Genomic DNA, 20894 nt, shown 5'->3' on the forward strand with positions numbered 1-20894 from the left:
TATGTCAGTTAAACTGAATTGACTTCAGAACCAGCTGAGGCTTTGACCTAGGTTCTGTAAAATACTGTGGGGATTTTTGTCGTAATATAACAGATTAACATCGGCCAATGTTTACTAGGTAATACGTCTTTACATTTTAAAATGAAGGTAACTTTTCAATGCTTCTTGAACATGGCTCCTGTGTGATATTTGAAGTCAGGTAGTCAGTTATTTTTGATTTGTATTCTGGAAATGGCTTTTAAATTTAGACAATAGACACTAGAACATAATTACTGCTCTTGATCTTGGTTTTGTCTTTTTTTTTTTTACCAGAATGTAAAGTCTTAATCAGAATGTACCACTGGCACCTGTACATTTCAGTAGTATGAGTCGTTTCTAAATTTTTTGGCTTTTGTATGGATACAGTTCCCTCATTTATTGCTAGTGTATCTTCTGTACAGTTTACTTAAGGCATATTAAGTTTATGTATTTTTATACTCAATAAAATTTCTTAAACCTGTTTCTCTGAAGGATAGATTCTTACTCCAAGTATAGAAACATGACATAAAAAGCACAATTAACTTGATTTTCCTGGAGGAACTACGTAATTATCTTAGCAGCAGATACTAATTCCCTGACTATCCTTGCTGTTAAACGTGCATTGTGTAGAGGAAATAAATACAGAAACATCTGTTTCCTATAAATTCCAAAGGAATAAAAATTGTCTTAACCTTTTTAAAAATAGATGGCTTTTTAAAAACTCTAAGGAACAGGGGTCCAAGCTACTTTGACAACTGATTTATGCACGTAGGTATCCCTCCCAACCAACCTTTTGCATTGCAAATGCTTAATCTTAAGCATTAAAGGACTATTTCCTTTACATGACCACTCTTCCATCTGATTTTTTTTTTACCTAGTTATAAAAAAATAACACTTGATGCTGTAGAAGCATGGTAGAACTCTATATAGCTTTGTTCTCTTCCCTGGAGTATGTTATTTTTCAAATTCTGTTGTCAGAAACTCGCATTGCTGTCAAGAACTGGGTAGTTCTTTTTGGAGTACTTCTTGAGTGCATCATATGAGCCTGGTAAGTCTTTAACTTTGCCGTGTCCATTCAGCTCACGTGTATGAGGCTACTCGGACCCTTCTCATTGGTTTTGCCAATGTACAGTACTGCATGTCTATTCAAGCCTTTAGTTCCAAGCTGGATAACAATATGTTGTTCTCTGTTGGTTCTGTAATACTTCTAGTATTTTGTGTACTTTGGCCTTTGGGAGTTCTCATCCCTGCTCCACCTTTTGTGGTAGAATTGAAAAACCATGTATATATTTTTATCTTCTTATTTCTGGAAAGAGTACAAAAGAAAAGGCCAACAGCTGAAGACATTCCCTCTTCAATAAGAAGAGGGGAAACTCCCTGCAGCAATGCTCTATAGTAAAAAGGAAGTCCATGGTCTTTTGTGCCAAGTGACTCTGTGCAAAGCAATGAAGATTTTGTGGACAAGGGTACTGACAACTACTACTTGCCTATGTCTACTCTATAGATTATTTGGTATGTAAGTATTCTGAGCACTGCAAAGAATCTGAAGAGACTACATATACTATCCTTCCACTCTTCTCTGGGGAGCACTGTTTTGTTTTAATAGTGGAAACCTTAATGTCTCCTTTCAAGTCAGTTAACCTTCCTCTTTCGGCAGTAGTATAGAACAGGGAATTGACCTGTTTTTTCAACACTTGCTCTCTCCAGATTTTTTGCTATGAAAGGGTCCTGGCATGACAAAATCTTGTATTGTTGAGGTGTTTTTCCTTGCGAAGATCTCCACCATATAGGACTATTGCGTCTTCATTGGAGTTTTACATTTTAGGTGCTTGTTGAAAGTTTTTGATGGTATCCATTCCTTTTTAAGGAATAGAAGGAGCACAGAACACTCATACGGCCCTCAAGAGTCCTCACTGGATGAGGCACCATTGATGCTTTAGCCAATGTCACGTCCTAGGGAAGTCAACTGACTTCTTCAGTCCTGTATGAGGAGATTGGCAGAGACTGCTCAGTCAGCCTGAGAAAACTCTTTAATTTTGCAGACTTTTTCTGTAGAACTTGATTTGCTAACAGGATTTTTCTAGCAGATGTCAGTTTGCATCAGTACAACAGCAAGATCTGGCAGAAGACAATCTGCATGCAGTCTTGCTGTCTGTTTTTCAGATTTGCAGATTAAAAATTTACTAGAGGAATAAAAGGCAATTGTTACTTATCACAGGTCAGGCAACAGTAACGATTGCCAAGCAGAGAAAATGCTCTAGTTTATTGGTCACGCTTCAGACTGTCCATGGTACTGGCCTGACCATAGGGTACTGCATAAAACGTTACAGATGCCAGGTCTGTTGTACTCTACTCCCCTCTGGAGCGTGGACCTCTTGTGAAGCCCAATTCATAAGGGTCTACCGGTCCCAGCATTTGCCCGAAGTAGACAGGATCACACACCTGTCTACAGGATGATTGACTGTGTCGTCCCTCTGTTCCAGAAGTCCTTATCAACAGCTTTGTGGTAACGAGGAGTCTTTGTGATGTGTGGTCTGTATGGTGTTTTCCCTAGCACCTCATGTGTGAGATCACAATTTTAATTGGCAGCATCTTATCTGATCAGCATTTTAGTCTTAAGTAGCCTTTGCACGAGGCTGATTTAAAAGGCACACGAAATTGGAGTAACAGACAATTTCACCTTCACTGCAATATTTACCAGTTTGGCCAGACTCCAAAGCAGAAGGAAAGAGAGGTGGCGATGGAATGTGTACAAATATTTTGAAACAAGCAAGACATATGGAATTTTGTTTCACTTTTCATACCAGGATTCAGAATAGTGAATGCCTTTGTATCAGTAGAAATCACATGGCTCTTCTGAGAACACTGAACACCAGCAGAGTCACACGTGACTACTGGTGCACCCTGCTGAAAGGGAAGTCCTTCACTACTCTGCCTGGAAAAGAGCATCTGTAGTTACCGGTTCTAATTATCTGGCAGGCCTTAATTAGCAAGGGTTACTACATTACATTTGAAGTGCAGAGAGGACACCAAAGTAATGGGCTCTGCTTGACTAATACTGTATAGTGACACTGTCCTCTCCCGCTCCCAAGGGTTTGGCCATCAGTTTTAAGAAAGTTGTAAGGAAAGCTGCAGAGTAGAGTCACACAAGAAAGTGGAAAACTACAGCCAGAGGTTGCACTGTTCAGACAAGTGTAGGGTTTTTTAAGAGGAAAACTGCCAAGTTGAAAGATATAAAATTGTAAAGGAATAAACAAGAAATCGGAGAACAGCAATTCAGCATTGCTGAGGATCTCTTCCAGCAACCAGCAAAGATCAACCTTTCCCACCTGATGGATTACGCAGAAGATATTCCTCAGGTGTTTTATCGTTGGTGCTGAGCACACAAATGCTTAGCCTAGAAGCTCCTTAAATTCTAGCTGTCTGTTGCGTGTGCTACAACAAAAACTCTGTGATACATGCTTGCGGAATCTCTGCAGGGCAAAAGATGCCCAGGATGAGAAAGACAGGGCAATGGTTACTGTGTCACTATCCCAAAAGCCAGACCATGGGGCACCGCCATGCAGAGACATTTAAATGATTAAGCAGTCAATTGGTCTTGCCTGGCCTTTTGGCTTGGACTCCATGGTGCCACTGCTACTGGAGCTGGTGATGAAGTTACTCCTTGATGGCTCAGGAAAAAACAGCCACTAGTCCAGGGTAAAAGGGAAGAGTGCGAAAACAGTGCCAAGAGCCAAGGTGATAGGAAGAGTAAAAGGAGGAAGGAGCCTTCCAGAGAAAAAGCTAGTAGTAATGATGCTCAGCTACAAAAAGGCTGGAAAATACTCAAATAAGACCCTGTAGCAGCAATATCAACTTGAATTGAAAAGCATAATGCCCCACACAGGTAGTAGGACCTTTTCTGTGACGATGTATTTATGAAGTTTTCCTATTTCTTACACATCTTACAGGAGAGAATGATGTATTTGATCCCAGCCTTTATAACTTGTAAGAATGTGGTTGAAGGGACTTCTTCAGACATGGTCTTAAAAAAAAAAAAAAAAATCTTTGCAAGCATAACAGCAACAGCGTTCTATTAAAATATTAATGCTTGAAGACATTGATCTTATACTCCATCAGCCTTTCCACAAATTAAAAACTGTGTTTTCTCCCAATGTGTATTTGTCAGATAGATGTTTTCATGTACTTGTTGAAGAATCATTCATGTTTCTTTGGCTCACAGAGGAAGAAAGTTTTTAAGGTTTCGTCCATCCTCATTCATTTCCCATGAGAGAGGTGACCGGTACTCACAAGACGCAGTGGATTGCTATCAAACTTGTTTCATGACCACTGCATCTTTGGCTGTAGTCGTTTGTCCCTGGCAGGTGAATGGCAAGAGCTTCTTGCTAGTTCGCTTTTCACAGAGGTTCCCTGGTATTGCCACCATTTCCCTCAAAGAGCTCCATGACAATCCTAGGAGAGCTGCTAGGCTAAATCCCACAAGTATCCATCCAGTCTGGTGTCCTCCTTCCAAATACAGCTTTGGAAAACGGTGCAAAAACCTCTACAGTGAGTAGGTATAGGATGACTTGTTTTCCAACTCAGTAATAGTTGGATATTTTATCCTAAGGCCAAAGTATATGATTTGTGTGTCTCCTGGTAATAATTTCATTATTTCTTTTTTCTAGTTCTTTATCTCCTTTCTATTCATATAAAGAAAAAATGGTTCTAAATCTCACTAAATTATTAATTCTTATTATGTGAAAACATTTCACAGTTCAAATGTTTTACGAAAAGCAGATCTTCCTATCAGTTCTGCATGTTTTTTAATATAACTCCATGTCCCTTCGTCTTGCTTTATAAGATAGACTGGAAGTTCCTGATTATCTTTCCTATTTTTAGACTTTTAACTAATATTTTCTTAGTTCAGAAATCCCGGTCGTCTTAGGCACACTTTCCACAACTAGTTACACCCTATCTGTAGTCATCAGAGCCATTATTTCCATTGGATTTTAAATGAGCATGTCACATTGTATTTTTGTTAATGAAGTACACAATGAACAGTGAGCATTTACATGAGTTTTACTCACAAAGCCCAGATGACAGAGTGAATTTTGACCGCAGGAGGGTGAACGAACGGTTCATTGTTCCTCCCCCTCCTCCACCATCTCTCTCTGTATTGCCTTCAATCTTTAAAAATACAATTTAATCTGTTATCACACTGGTCAGATATCTCAGAATCATAGACTGTCTCTACAGTCCTCTCAACTTGACTAACTGGATTGTGTGTCACAAATTTTGTCACTTTAGTTGCTCACTCATTTTTTTCAAGTTACTGAGAAGTAAATGAAAAAAAGATAGCACTTCAATAACCCACTTCCCCACATCTAGCTTCTGTCTCTCAGACGGTTTTCTGAGTAATGACACTGTCGTTCCGCACCGCAGTGGTTCAAGTAATGATGCTGTTTTGTTTCACACCTCAGGGGTTCTCACTAAGGTACTTTTTGTAACCGGCCATGTCAAAGGTCTATGGAGTTCTAAATGCAAGATGCCACAGGCTCCTCTTCTTAGATATAAGACCTTTGTTACCTTACGGAAGAGCAGTGCTTTTTGTTAGGTCATGTGGAATTTGTAGTTCTGTACCTACAAAGCATACGTAGGCACTAGCATCCAGTATCACTCGATAGACTGTGCCACTGCAACAAGCCCTACTAGAGGGGCCGTGTGCTTTATTCTAGTGAAGACACAGTGATTTTCATTACATGTATACAAAATATTTACTATCTAAAAATGTCCAGTGCTGGAACTTAGTTCATATTCTCCCCTAATACAAAGAAATCAGATACTTGATTTAGTCCTTGAATGAAAAAATTAGATGCAGGCAGGACATAATGATAAATACATTCTCACACACACATAAAAAACACGTTCCTGAGCATTACCTGAAATATCAAATAGCAAGATGAACAAATAATTGGTTACTCTACTGCTACTATTAATTTTGAAAAATAACATGACATCTGACTTTAAAATCCAGTAGATCAATATAAGCAATATTCCTTTTTCCAGCAAAGAAAGTCTTTTCCATGAGGACTGAAAATGATTACCCAGTTGTTAATAGAACAAAATACTTCATATTACAGAATTAAAACTTTGCAACTGCAGGCACCAGCTTGCAGACTGGCTGAGTAACGAGGACCTTATTTTCATGCAAGTGAAGTGCCTGCATTTCAGTAGAACCGTCCTTCCCCCCTTGGCATATTCATTTTGAAACTAGATGAAGTAATTCACCAGGTGTTTTTCCCCGAAGTAGCTAGCATTCTAAAATGGAAGCGCTGTCTCAAGTCTAGAAAAACAAGTATGCTGAAAAACAAAATTCTGTTTAACAAACTCATAAAGTAACCAGGTTTGATACGCCCTTCCAAATTTCATCAAGTCATCACGTAGAGGGGCTCTGAGTCACAGCCTATATAAGAACTCTCAAGAGACCCTTCCTCTCTTAACTGGGTAGCACAAATGCTCTTTGTTCTCACAAAACCCCGCAGTGCTCAGTTCCACTATGCAATTTGCTTTCTTATAGTGTAACTGCATGAACCTCAGTTCTTGCACGACGGGGGTTTTTTTCTGTTGTTCGTCACTTTCACTGTTTTACAAACCTCGCCTATGTGCCGTCACAATCCTTTCCTTTCAAAGCTAAGAGTCCATAAACCAGGAGCAGCTGCACTCTTCTGAGCATTCCTGTTTGTACCTTTTCTAGACAAGCAGGACAGAGCACGTAGGAGGAGGACTGTGTTCCTTCAGACAGTTTTCTCTTTCATTTCATACTCCTATCCTAAGAAGACTACACACCCTACGTACCCCCTTGAGTGCTGCTGAATGAGAGATCAGTGAACATGCAATTTTGTAACAAGAAAGCTTGAAAGTAATTAATTTACAACTGGGGGGGATGTAACATTTTTAGAGGGCCTGAAGGTCAAAGATCGAAGTGTCCAGCCATGTACATCTTCTAGATCTCAATCTGTACAAGCAGTTGTATCAGACAATGAAAACATCACCCTCAAATTAAAGAGTGACTACAAATAAAAATGTTTCCACTTACAACATTTATGTATTCTTAGACCAGAGACTCCTCTCAGAAATGACAGCAAATACTGAGGAAACTCTTCAGAGTGTTATGCTCAACTGACAGTACTGAAAGGCAATGCATAAACTCAGAATGCAAGACCACCACGCAGCATCAAAGAACAAACTGCAACTACCAAGAAGAACACACAAAACTCAGAACACAGTTTCTCCGAGTTGACCCCATCAGAAGCATAAACTGCACCTTCCAGAAACCTGAACGCATAAATTGCAAGTATTGAACTTCTGTCTCTAAGCTCGCTTATAAAGTGTATCCCAACTGTGTCCCTATTGTTTGTGATAAGAGGAAAAGCTATTAGTCACCCAAAATGAATGACAAATCAAAAGATCCTGACAGTTTCCTGACAAGTATGTTTCGCTGGTTCCCTAAAGACCGCCAAGCCTGTGTTTATTTTTACAATTATTTTATTTCAGCTGCAGTTTTGCAGCTACTCTAGTCCTACCATTCTTCTATAATGGCACAATGCAAAAGGCATTAGGGTTTTGCATACACAAAGCCCCAAGAACTTGATTAAAGTTTTAATTAGATTTTTAATTGATATTTGCTTTTTAAGACTGAAGACAACACACCAACTCTTTCCTTCCGAGGAGGAAAGCGTTGCAAGCATTAAACATTGACAAGAAGGAACAACGGCTTATGGATCTCGGTCGCCCCGCCTATTTTAAGGCAGACGAACGAGGACTTCACGCCTCCAGACTGAAGCCACGCTCTGCCGCACCAACCCCAAGGACAAGCCTCTCCTTTACGCCACCGCGACAACTGACGGCTACAGCGCCGTCGCAGACGCCACCGTGGCCCGGGCTCGCCCGAGGCGCTGCCGGGCGCCGCTGCCGGAGGTGGGGATGTGTCCGCCAGGCGACGGGAGCCCTCGCCACCCCCTCCGCGCGGAAGAGGCGGCGGGCAGCGGCCTCGGGCGCGTCAACCGCCGGAGCGGGTGCGGCGGCCGGGCGCAGCACGCGGTCCGCCCGCCCAGGCCGCCTGCGCGCCTCCTGCGGCGGCGGCGGCGGCGGCAGCAACAGCAGCGCCGCGCCGCCGCCTCCTCCTCCTCCGGCCGGGCCCGGCCCCGCCCCGCCCGACGGCGGCGGAAGTGGGGCGGGGCGGCGGGCGAGAACTCGTTCCGAGGTCGCGGCGCCGAGGCTCGCTTTCGCTTCCAGGCCGCTCCCCGCCCGCCTGGCCCCACCCCTAGCGGCGGCAGGGCCGTCGCCGCGCGCGGCGCCCCCATCCCCTTCCGGGCCTCCGCGGTGCCCGGCGGCGCCTCGGCCCCAGCCTCCCGCCTGGCTCCTCCTCCTCCTTCCCCGGCCGGAGCTTCCGCGCGCGAGACGGGCAGCGCCAGGCGGGGGAGCTCGCGGGCCAGGCAATAGGTACCGCCGTTGCCGCCGCCATCGCTGCGGGACGGTTTCCGTCTCCTCGGCTTCCTAACATGGCAGCGGCGGCGGGAGGCAGCCGCAGAGCTCGCAGGCCGGTGCTGCTGACGCCTCGCGGCAACGGGGACCGCACCGTGTTTCTCTTCGACCGGCGCCGGGAGCAGGCGGATTCGGACGAGAAAGTGCTCAGCTACGGCAAGGACAACTACCGCGGCTTCCGCAGCGCCGTCTGCCAGGTACGGGGGGGCAGGGAGGGAGGGCGAGCTCGGCGGCGGCGGGGCCGGCCGCGGCGTTCACGCCCCTCCGGCGGCGGGGGCGGGCGCGGCCGAGGGGCGCCGCGCGCCCCGTCCGTCGCCAACGTTCCGTCCGTGCGCGCCGCCGGGCCTCGCGGCGCGGGGGGTGGCCGGCACGTGCCGCAGCCCCACGTGCGAGGCAAGGCGCGAGGGGGGCCGGCCCCGGCGGAGCGCGCCCGGCCGGGGTCCGTTGGGCGGCCGGGGAGGGGGGAGCGGGCTGCCTCCTCCGCCTGCCCGGGGGGACGCGGGCCGCCGCGCTTTCCTCCTTCCCCCAAACTTTCTTGCCGGGACGGGTGGGCGGGCGTCGAGGAGAGACTGAGCCCGCTGCCTTGGCGTCCCCTTCCCCCGCGTACCGGGGCGGCCGGCGGTGCGGTGCGGCGCGGCGCGGCAGGGCAGGAGCAGCCCCTGGCGGCGGGCGGGAAGGGAGCGGGCGGCCCGGAGGCTCCCCCGCGCGGAGAACCGGCGGCGGCGGCACGGGGCGGCGTCCTCGGGCTCGGTGCAGCGCACCGGACTGCCGGACCAGTGGTATTTCTGCTGTCCAAGGTGTCGGCAGTTAGCGCCAGTCGTTTCCCGTCTTGAGCCCTGTGACTGTCTGTCCGAAGTCCGCAGTGGTGGCTGCCATTTAAGTACTTTACCTGGCTGGTTCTTTGCTGTCTCGCGAATCCTTTCGGTTCTCTTTCCTTTCGTTATGCAAAATAAGAACTTACTCTGCCTTCAGATCTCTTGGAGGTGGAGACTTCTGTCTGTGCACAGGCTGCTTACTTTAGTTTGCTAGCGATACCAGTAGGCATCGCCCATTTTCTCTCATGGTTTTGTTTTCTGGGGGAGTAATAAATGCCATAAACCTGTTAGCTGCCTGCCTGTGTTTTATGTTGTGAAGCGCGCAGGAACATCAGCTGTAAATTGTGGACTAATTTAGTCTGATAAAACATTCTATTTGGATATTGAATATTGCTTTATCCAGTGTAATTTGCACTTTGTTCTCTAGGATATAAACTCTTTGAGGAAATTGCTTGGTTTGTGCTATGTCTGGGCAGTGTTTAATGTAATGGTTTCCTACTGTGATGGAAGCTTTGAGTTATCAATGTCAGCAAGACCAGCTGTCCCACATGATTACCTCCTCCTTGCACGGTTCTACTTCAGTGTTCAAAACGGCATACTCATACTCTTAGAAGTACTGAATCTGCACTACTACTTAAGATGCTACTACTCAGCAGTAACTTGGCTACGGAGTGTTAGCACATCCCTTGATCTGGTCAGAGCCCCTAAAGTTCAGAAGACTGGAAGGAACAAGTAACTGAATGGAATAAAAAAATCAGTACGCATTAGGCAATGTAACATTCTGAGAAGTTAGACAGTGGGGTGGGTTCATGGCTTTCTAAGAACCAACATCCTCCTTAATGGAGCATCATTGTAGGGTTCGTGTCTCCTACAGGTAATTATAAGTATTGCATGATTTTCTCCAAGAGTTCTCTTAATGGATCCCATCTCAACTGTATGTAGCGGATGAATTGCAAGGATACTTCATAATTTCAGTACTCAGGGCAAATATGTTGATGATTAACACATCTTTTTTCTTAGCTGTTGTAATTAATTGATGGGCTGAGGTTAACACTAATTTGCAACTTGTTACAGACAAGAGAGTCTTTCTTTTCATGGCTTTTTTATATATGCTTGCTGTGGTTTAACCTCAGCCAGCAACTGAGGACCACACAGCTGCTCGCTCACTCCCCCCCCCCCCCCCCCCCCCCCCCCCGCCCTGGGTGGGTTGGGGGAGAGAATTGGAAGAGTAAAAGTGAGAAAATTTGTGGGTTGAGATAAGAACAGTTGAATAATTGAAATAAAATAGTAATAATAATGACAATAATAATAAAAGAATATACAAAGCAAGTGATGCACGATGAATTTGCTCACCACCCAGCCAGTCCCCGAGCAGCGGCCCCCCCGGCCAGCTTTCCCCAGTTTATGTACTGAGCATGACGTCACATGGTATGGAGTGTCCCTTTGGCCAGTTCGGGTCAGTCGTCCTGGCTGTGCCCCCTCCCAGCTTCTTGTGCACCCCCAGCCTTCTCAGTCGGTAGAGCATGGGAAGCTGAAAAGTGCTTGACTAGTGTAAGCACTACCTAGCAACAACTAAAACATCGGTGTGTTATCAACATTGTTCTCATCCCAAATCCAAACACAGCACTGTACCAGCTACTAGGAAGAAAATTAACTCTATCCCAGCCGAAACCAGGACAATGCTGCACACTGCAGTGACTTCTGTTTCTGCGCATCCTCACGGTGTTCAGTAGTTCACAGAGCTTTTTTGGTATATTTGCAGTCTTATATGGAAATAAGCCATCATCACAAGATGTAACTAACCTTGGGTACAAACAGCTTCAGGGTTTTCTTATCTCAAAAATGTATTGACATTGTGGAGTCGGTAGTCTAATGCCATTAGGCAGACTGCTCAGATGTGCAACATAGCATTTGAAAAGTCTGGTGCTGCAGAACTTGGTGTGTTTGGATTTGGTGCCTGTGAAAGTAAAATTTTCAAGTATAGTTTCTTACCATGTCAACACCATAATCCGTATCCCCAGTCCTGGTGACTGTTTTGTGGTGTTGAGGATAAGAGTCGGTGCTCTTATAAACTTGTGCAACAAGAACCTCAAATGATCATTCCCTTAGTGAAAGGTCTTCTCCAATAATGTGTTGACTGTCTGCGAGTTCAGTCAGAGATGCCTTTGTGACAGCTAATTTCAGTGTGGTGACTCTTTGCACCTTGGAGCTTTCATTGTCTTACACATGGGACATCTAACTCTCAAAGCATGCTGAGACAGATGGTTTGACATGATGTCCTGGTTTCGGCAGGGATAGAGTTAATTTCCTTTCTAGTAGCTGGTACAGTGTTTTGGATTTAGGATGAGAACAAAGTTGATAACACACTGATGTTTTAGTTGTTGCTAGGTAATGCTTACACTAGCCAAGGACTTTTCAGCTTCCCATGTTCTACCGACTGAGAAGGCTGAAGGTGCACAAGAAGCTGGGAGGGGGCACAGCCAAACTGGCCAAAGGGACATTCCATACCATGTGTCGTCATGCTCAGTACATAAACTGGGGAAAGCTGGCCGGGGGGGCCGCTGCTCGGGGACTGGCTGGGCATCGGTCGGCGGGTGGTGAGCAATTGTACTGTGCATCACTTGCTTTGTGTATTATTGTTATTATCATATTATTATTATAATTTTATTTCAATTATTAAACTGTTTTTATCTCAACCCACGAGTTTTTCTAACTTGTGCTCTTCCAATTCTCTCCCCCATCCCACCGGGTGGGGGGAAGTGAGCGAGCGGCTGCGTGGTGCTTAGTTGCTGACTGAAATTAAACCACGACACATGACCAGTAGATGCTGGTACAGTAAAAACTGGACAGGCTGAGGTCCAGGAAGTTTGATGTCTGATGTCTCCCTCACCAACAGTGTACGAGTTCTTGTTAGGCTTCTGGAAGAGCGTTCTGGCATCTCGGTGCCTCTGGGAGTTTTGCGCATTGTTTGTGTTTCTCTGGGTGTTGTACTCCAAAGTGCTGAATTTCTGACCTCTTGAAAGTTGCAGCTAACTGCTTTCAGGAAAAAGGTGATGCATGGGTTCACCTGATTGGGACAGACTTTCCCCACTTCATGGTGCTGAAAACGTGTCAGGGAAGTGATGAAAGTTCAGGAAGAAAGATTCTTTTGATAAGCAAGTTTTGAATTGTTCAGGCTAGGATGAAGTGGAATGTTGTATTTGCTTTTCTCCAATTAAAGCTATTAGAGGTCCCCTGAGTGCATGATCAGGCAAATGCCGCATAACTAGCAGTGTTGTTTCCACGGGTATCCTGTCCGGTGGCTCAATCTCAGTACCGGCTCAAGTTTAAATCGACGTTCATTGGCAGTTTGTCATGCGACTGAATGATTCCACTGTAGCAGCAAACGTGCACATACATTTTCCAGTCTGCCAGCTGGGCTGTGGGGGTGGTAATATCTGACAAGGGCACCAGAAATATTAAGCTGTTGGAATTATTTCTGCTGTGAACACCTTCCTGTGGCATAAGATAATTCCTTTGGTTATAACTGGGTATGTAGGAGTCAAAGGAGAATGTAAATCTTGGAAAAAAAAATTAAATTAAACCTGATTGCAGTATGTGATGATTCTGAGTTGAAAATACTTGAATGCCTGAAGGTATGGTCTTAGGCTGCTACTTCTGAGACTTATGTTTCTTTCGTAATGCAGAGAGAAGGTATTTTCCTGTTTGGAAATAACAAATTCCTGCAAAATAACTGATTCTTGAGACAAGAAATTCAGCCACTGACAAGTTGATTTAGGAGCTGATTCATGTCCTCTCTGTCTGTTGTCATATAAAATATTCCTCCATTATTATTATTAAAGTATTCTTTATTAATTTTTGAAACTTTTGTTGATTTTTTTTTTTGAAGCAAATACTTGTCGTCATCTTATGAAATTTTTTTACTGTCCCCTAACAGCAAGTTAATGCATGGCAGTGTGGTTGGATGTGGCTTTATATACTGATAAATTAGCTGTTCCTTCTGAGCGTGTGTGTGACGGAAAGATTTAAAAAAAAAAAAAAAAAAAAAATCTTAAGAAGCTGGAGCATATATAGTCTTCATTGTTCTTCCTTGCAGTGATCAATCCTAAAGTGGAAACCTCTTAATTTAAAATGATCTGCTAGCTTGTTTATTCCATTTGAACAGTGTCGAGCATATGTGGAGCAGTCATGTAATTTCAGGCCCCAGAACCATGAAGTTTTAAGGTGAATAAGTGAATTAAATATGGAGTTTCACCTCTTCTTGGGAGTACTATTGCTTGTACACCTTCCTGTTGTCTTCTGTTAGGTATATGCCCCGCTGCTTGTCCTGACTTTTAGAGTATAATTGGAAATATTTACCTGCAATGAGTAGAATGGAGCTAAACTTTGTTGGCAGCTAATCCTAGATCCCTTGCTCGCATCCAGGTACACAGTGAAGCTGGAGCACTTCAGTTTGATGCTAAACTGGCAGGAATCCTTCCAGGCACTTACAGAGGTCACACCCCTTTTAAAGCAGAAAGGTATCTGTGCTGAAAACTGCACAGAAGTTTTGCTATGTGTGAAGGGGTTTTTGAGACACTTTGAGGTGAAGTACCAGTCTGAAGAGAGCTAATGGTACTAAAATCAGTGTTATTACTTAAATAGGAATTGAACACATTTGTAAATGCTTCTTTAATTCTTCTGAAACTTTCCATCATTGTTGTGACCTCCTTGTTTGAAGAAATATATAGGAAGTATAGATCTGTAATCTGTATGGAAAGTAAATATCCGTAATTTAAGTAAATGCTCAAAATTCAGGCATCGCAATAAAACAAAATATTTTGCTTTTAATATTTTGTCACATCTTTTGTTGAGCTTCCCATTGTATACTAACAGTCTACCTACTACGTAAACAGATTATTTTGCGAGTCCACCAAAATAAATTCCAGTGTATCAATAATCTAAGAGGCAAAAAAGGATGTTCGTTAAGAGGGAGTATGGAGAAGAAGCAGAGCTGTGGCGGTAACGTAAAAAATAAGTGCAATTTTTTTTTTCTGTGAATATTTGCTTACCAATGCCTAATAAATAATGTATAATGAAATTATTTGTGATCATTGAAAAAATATTAGCAACTTCTGCTGTTTGTATCACCAGAGGGTAACTCTTAAACGTATTTAAAAGGTATTTGGATTACTTACTAAGATACTGTTCTAATATATGTGCTCAATAAAAGTACATCCATTCTTAATGATTAATCAATCCATCTTGCAATGATTATAATTTTGTATTATAAAATCTATGTTCATTGACTCACTTTTCAAGATTCTGTATAATCAGGAACTGAAAACAGATATATTTTAAACATGCCGTGCATACACAAAACAAGTTTTTTCTTGATTTTTAAAGAAAGTGTTGGAGGTACTGTAAGGTATGTATGGTATGTATAAGATGCAACAGTATTGTGAGGTTTTTCCAAAACTGTCATATTGTATTTCAGGCTTCACTGAAATGCTTGTTTATAGCACCTTTGTTACTGATGTTTCAGTGGGGAGAAGGATGCAGTTTGCATACCTTTGTGCACTTAGGTACTAGCTTACTGTGTGTTGACTGATTTGGAAAGCTGTGTGGTTTTTAAGTTCCTGCTGAAATTTGAGTGCTGGCATTATGGTCAGATGTAGAGCATCTGCATTCCTTTAGCATTAGTTATCCAGGTGCAGCTTCTTAGATGTGACCAAGTACTTTTTTGGTTTTGAAGAGTGGCTTCGGAATTCTTAATGTTACTTTAAGTGATGCCATACGAAGTATTTTCATGGTGGAAGCTGTATGGAGTTGATGTCAAAATTTTGGCTGATAGCTGCACTTATTAATATTTGTGATTTGTGCTTTTAGACACAATGGCTTGTGGAGGTCTGGTGAAAGTTAAGTTTGGTGAAAGACAGTTTGTCTAGACTCTGAATAAGTCTGGTAACGACAGCATGCTCTTTGCATAAATTCTAGGGTGCCCAGCTTCTTTCCGCTTGTTAAATCTTGCAAATCTTGAAAAGGTGTCTGAGTTAACTCACTGGTCTGGACAAGATTACATAGATTTATGTATGTGGCTTCTGTAGAGAGCTTCTGTCGTGCAATTTTCCTCTCGTTTTTCTCTCTGTTTTTCCACCAAAATTATGATAAAGCTTTACTTTAAGATAGTACATAAAAACTTCTTCTATTACTGGATCTTGTGATAGGTAGCAATGTTCTTAGTGTTTCTGTTGAACCATCTGTTCACTTCTTAACACCTTTCATTGATATCTTTTTGTAAATATTTAGAAGTGTATCAATTGAACTTCTGAAAGTAGTGAAACTTTTAAGTAGGACAGAGGACAAGGCACTTCAAGTTCTGCAAATGTTGTCTTCTGTAATTCGTTCTTTAGATGGAGGTGACTCCGTCAGTAAAGGATAGTTGGAAAACATTTCAGGACGCTATAGTGGTCACTGCTGGTTTTTGTCTGTAGGTTGTCTCTAGTGACCATCTGCCCAGAAGATACAGGCTACTGGGTGTTCCTATATTTCTGTAATAGACAACTCTTTGCTTTGAGCTCCAAGAAATGCTTAGAAATAACTTCTGTCTTTTTTTTAATACAATAGCTTTTCTAGAGACTTTTGGATCCCCTTTCTGTTGATGTCCAAAGATGATACACATTTGTGTTCTGACGTTAGGCAAGCTCATTTAGATTATGATTAAAGGTGATTGTTATCATACTTGCTCTGCTACCATGAGTGCTCAGTACCAGATCCTCAGCAGGTTGTCATCACGTTGAGACTAGCTGACCCAACAGTGGACTGGAAAAGTGTATCTGTTTAGCACTCTGAGTTACATACAGTTGTTCTCAATTACTTCCAGCAAGGTCTTTGTCTCCACTTAATCTGTTTATATCTTAGTTTTTGTATTTGCTAATTTGTATGACTGACCTTAATATTATCTAGTTATATGAATAATTGAGAGAGATGATACAGGTATCTCAGTATCCATAAGCACTACTGAAAGACAGTTCTTGGTTTGAAAATCCGTGATTTGAGAATAAAATCCTTTTCCTTAAATGTGTTTTATAGTTTCATCCATTTGTTGATCTAGGAGACTTCTCTCAATTTGCATGGATAATTCTTTTTGATGTGGCATAAAGCAGGATAGCTAACTGATAAATGTATATCTTTCAGGTGATAAATTGGCAAATAGCATGGGACATTCAGTTAATTGCATGCAAAGTTACAGAAGGTTACAGGCCTCTCAGAGTTTGGATGTGGCATTTAGGTTCCTTTTTTAGGTTCCTGAACAAGTTCCTGCAAAGGAGCCGCTGGATCAATGTGAAATACTCAAAGTAAAGCTGTATTGCTTTTTATCACGTTAGGTAGCTAAGGTATGTAGATAAGTTTTGTGAAAATTAGTAGCTATAAAGGACAGCATTGAAAATGCCATTGCCAGATTTCCTTACACTTAACTGATACAGTTCAGGTCCCCTTTAAGAGGTTTGCATTGGCAATACAGTTCTATTAGCCAGAAAATTATTTCTGGGCTAGGTGTCACTTTGTGGAAGATGGCTGTTATGGCTCTGTTATCCCTTGGCTACATCGCCAAGCTCTGAGGCCAGTTCTTCACATCATTCTCACGCATCTGCCTGCTGGGAATGGTTACTGTAGGAAGAGACACAGCATTTTAAAGGTATGGAAGTTGCTTATTGTAGGAAACAACTGTTTGTGTTGGAAAAGTTTGGATTGCAAGGGGTTAGATGGCTTCTCTAAAGATATCGTAGTTTCAGTTTCACTGTTTTACGTCTGTCATGTGTGAGACTGTTCCATTCCTTTAGTTTGAAAAGTCAGCACCAGAAATTATTATTTTATGGTAATAGACTGGAGGACCACTGGAAGCAGACCAATGATTCTGTGCGTACAGTATGTTATTTCTCCTTCACTTACCTCTTCAAGCCTATCTATTTTACTGCAAGCTGTGGTGGTACACACACAAAGTTGAACATTTGGTTGTTGAACACCTTTTTCAAGGCAGATGGTAAATCTAGAGGCGAAATGTATGTTGACTTCATGTTAAGTGTTCTTGTCGGCTTAGTAGCCAGGTAAGCCTTGCAGTGCATGTTCAGATCAAATAGCAGCAAAATTTGCTTTGGTGCTTATGTGCTAATATGAGAAAGAGAAAAGAAACTGAGGCCTACTTGAAGGAGTCTCAGCTGCTGAGGAGTTGTCTGTGTTTTGTGGGCTTGTGTTTCGTTTTGAGGGGGTTTTTTAGTTTATAAAGAAAACCCATGTCTGAAGCAAGTATATAAATGGAACCTTGCTTCTTGATTCAGATTTAAGGGTTAGAGAGATCACAATTCATTCACACTTTCATATATCGTACCTGTAAATTGCTCTGCTGAAAGCTTCTTGGGCATCTGGCATTCGTTTGGCTGTTTGAAACTCTTACCTTTTAGCATTATATTAATCTCATGTCATAAACATCCACCAACAAATTGAGAGCTATTAGCTTTATTTATTTATCATGAAACATAGGCAGCGCTCCAGACTGAGCCTCCAGTTTATAAGGAATGCATTTCTTTTGTTTGAAAAATGACAGCTTTTTGGCTTATGTATCGTTTCATAGGTATAATGACTGACATCCTGCTACGGGCAAAACAGGCTCGACTTAGGGCATTTTTCTTAACTTATTGCCAATTAACACAAACTTTTGATTATTGATTGGGGGGGCAATTAAACAAACACTTAGGGAAATGCCTTTCCTCCCCCTTCTCCAAGCTCATCTTCTGTCATACACGTCTCTTCCCCCATTCCTAGTCTAAGCTTCCCTTGTTCTCCCAGCACACAACGCTTGGTCAATCCCAATTCCTTTGGTGAAGTGACAGGCGGTGCGAGAGGTCAGGGCCATGTGCAGGGTTTCCCTCTGCTGCTGCTCCTCCTCCATGCTCTTTACTGGTTTTCTTCTGCTCTGGTGGGTTGTCCACAGGCCACAGCCCCGTGGGAGTAGGAGGACAGAGAGGGGAAATTCCCTGGCCTGATATGGATCCACCATGGGCCCCAGCACCTTTGGGGCCATCCCTGCTCTGGCATGGAGCACCTCCTTTCAGTGTGTCTAAAGTGCTGTCCCTAGCAATGTCTCCTCTGATGCATCTCCTCTGTTGCTTCTCATTTGTCTCCTATTTCTTCCCCAATATGTTTGAGCACCATGTGCCCTTCTGGTTGAAATTTTGGCATGCAGTGGTTGTTTCCATCAGTCTGAGAGCCATCTGGCGCTGGCTATGGCTGGCTCAGGGCAATTCATGGCCTCCTCCTGCACTGGTAACCCCTACAAGCCCCCTGGCACCAAAACCCTGCAGTGTACACTCCGTATACCTCCAAGTGTGGCTTAGCAAACAATTTAGCTGTTCACTAAGAGCCATTTATGGTTGTTTTCCCAGACTATTCAAAATTTGGTTCATTGATATAATCTTCTGTACTTTTTAGGTTTTAGGGGGCTTTTTTCTCTTTTGTATGCATATAACTGTTCATCTTTGTAACATTTTGACTTTTGCATTTGCACGTAGTGATCATATGTAACCAATAGTTTAGGAATCTTTGTCTTTTCACGTATCTACCTCTCTTTTTAGAGAACACTATTTTTTTTTTTCTCCTAGATTGTGGATTAATTTGGAGCTTGTCTCTGTTTTTTCCCAAAAGTCTTTCCTTTTGTATCAAAAAAAAAAAAAGCTTTCTGCTTAGCTGTTTTAACACAATAACCTCCAAACATGCTTTCATTTTGAATGTGCAGAGTCATTTCTGAGTATAGTGATTCTATTGTACTCTTCAAGATTTTTGACATCAAAAGCTAGATCATGATTGTGCATCTGGACAATTTGCAAAAGAATAACCAACAGATTTATAATCTGAACGTACTGCTAGGTTGTCACGTGAATCTTCTGAAGTCAAGAATTGGGTGCATCTTCAGTGCTTATTTGAAAAGGGGCACAATGCTAGGCTGAAAGGGGCTCAGCAGTGGAACCTGAACTTTATATCAAGTCAACAAAAGAGACCATGATGTCTCTTACATGCGAGAATCTTAGTGAGAAATGAAACATTTGACCAAACATTGTTTATCAGAATCAAATGAAACATCACCAACTGTTAAAGTAAATTACCCAGTAGGTTCACTTTTATTCGGGGATGACCGGCTCATCTTCCTGGAGACCACACCCACATAATGGGACAACTGTGCAGCCACCTCACCGCTACCTGGCGTAGTGGGAAGAGACAGGGGCTGGGATAACTAAGACTATAGGACAGAGGGAAGGAGAAAGTAAAACAAATAGGTCTTATATACAAGTGCAGTTTTCAAACTGAGAAATTTTCTAAGTTGGCCAAAGTTTACAAAGGATGTAGCCTCTTAAATTCCAGCATAGACAAGAAAAACAGGTTATCTGCAGTTAGGACTGCCAAACTTGGTCCATGAACCTGCCTAGTAGCTTATCTTGAAATGACAGCCATTTGGAGCAAAGTGGAAAGGACCTGCTGCCAGTAGATACCATAATTGCAGGGCTCACCCGGGAAATACAGGTGAAGCTCTGCCTGCTAGGCTGTTGCGGTCAGCTTAGTTGAGGCTCACCCATGGAATGGGGGAGAGGAGCAGAAGGAGGAGGCTGCCCCTGCTCAGTTAGCAGGCTGCTGTCTTGTGTATGCACTACCTCATCCGAACTTCTTGCTGCCTTAAAGTAAATACTGCACTCTTCATAAGGTTTTGAGAGCAGAAGAGCTTTTGGGAGGTAGAGAAAACGGGAGCTGTAATTATAGCTGGAGGGAAAAGATGCTTATCTGTGAGTTCAAACGTAAAACTCCCCAGTTCAGTTCTTCTATATTAACCATTAACCTCGAATGGCACAGTAGGATGTTAGTTTTATAGTAACCATACTTTTTATTGCTTATTTTCCGTGTTCTGAGCAATTTTTTTTTTCCTGCACAAGTTTGCCATGTGGAAATTTGTGTAATGTGAGAGGTTAAGTTGAAGTGATCTGATCGTAGAAGAGCTAAAAAGTAATAATTACTCCAGACTCTTAAGTCTGAATATCAATCTCTTCCTGTCATCTCCATTTGTTTCACTTGCACCAAGCACTATGAGAAATTTGACAATTTTGCCAATTTTGCTGATGGATGAATGCTAACTGTATCATAACATACTAACATAAGATACATAATGTAAGATACTAACATAGTCGCAACTAGGGAGAAGGTAACTGAAAGATGGAAAGCAGACTTCTGGTGAAACCTTAAGCAGTGTTTCAAAAACACCGCTTATTTTTGTGAGTCTGAGTACTAGGGATGGAAAGAAAGAGGTATGGGAAATGATGAGGGCAAGCTGCTACAGGGAATGCAAGAGCTTCAGGGAAGAATCTAAAAGTGCAGAAAGCACCTGTCAGAGTCATGACCGCAGGACTGAAGGGGTTGATGGAGTTAAACAAGACCAGAGCTGACTTTTACTTGAGTTTCAAAGACCTGGAAAGGCAGGAGAAAATACAGATATTTAGTTTATTATTTTGAGAA

At 42.8% G+C, this 20894-nt stretch overlaps 1 protein-coding gene across 1 annotated transcript in view; it reads left to right on the plus strand.

Annotated features, from left to right (window-relative positions):
- The first annotated feature begins 8489 nt into the window (after nt 1–8489).
- SMCHD1 (structural maintenance of chromosomes flexible hinge domain containing 1) overlaps nt 8490–20894 on the plus strand; it is a 100278-nt gene continuing 87873 nt past the window's right edge. Inside the window, exon 1 of the mRNA XM_076329886.1 lies at nt 8490–8741. Coding sequence (XP_076186001.1) covers nt 8562–8741 — 180 coding nt within the window. The 5' untranslated portion in view covers nt 8490–8561. The remainder of the gene's footprint in view (nt 8742–20894) is intronic.

This window comes from Aptenodytes patagonicus, chromosome 2, assembly GCF_965638725.1.
Source record: "Aptenodytes patagonicus chromosome 2, bAptPat1.pri.cur, whole genome shotgun sequence".
In the NCBI taxonomy this organism is placed as follows: domain Eukaryota; kingdom Metazoa; phylum Chordata; class Aves; order Sphenisciformes; family Spheniscidae; genus Aptenodytes; species Aptenodytes patagonicus.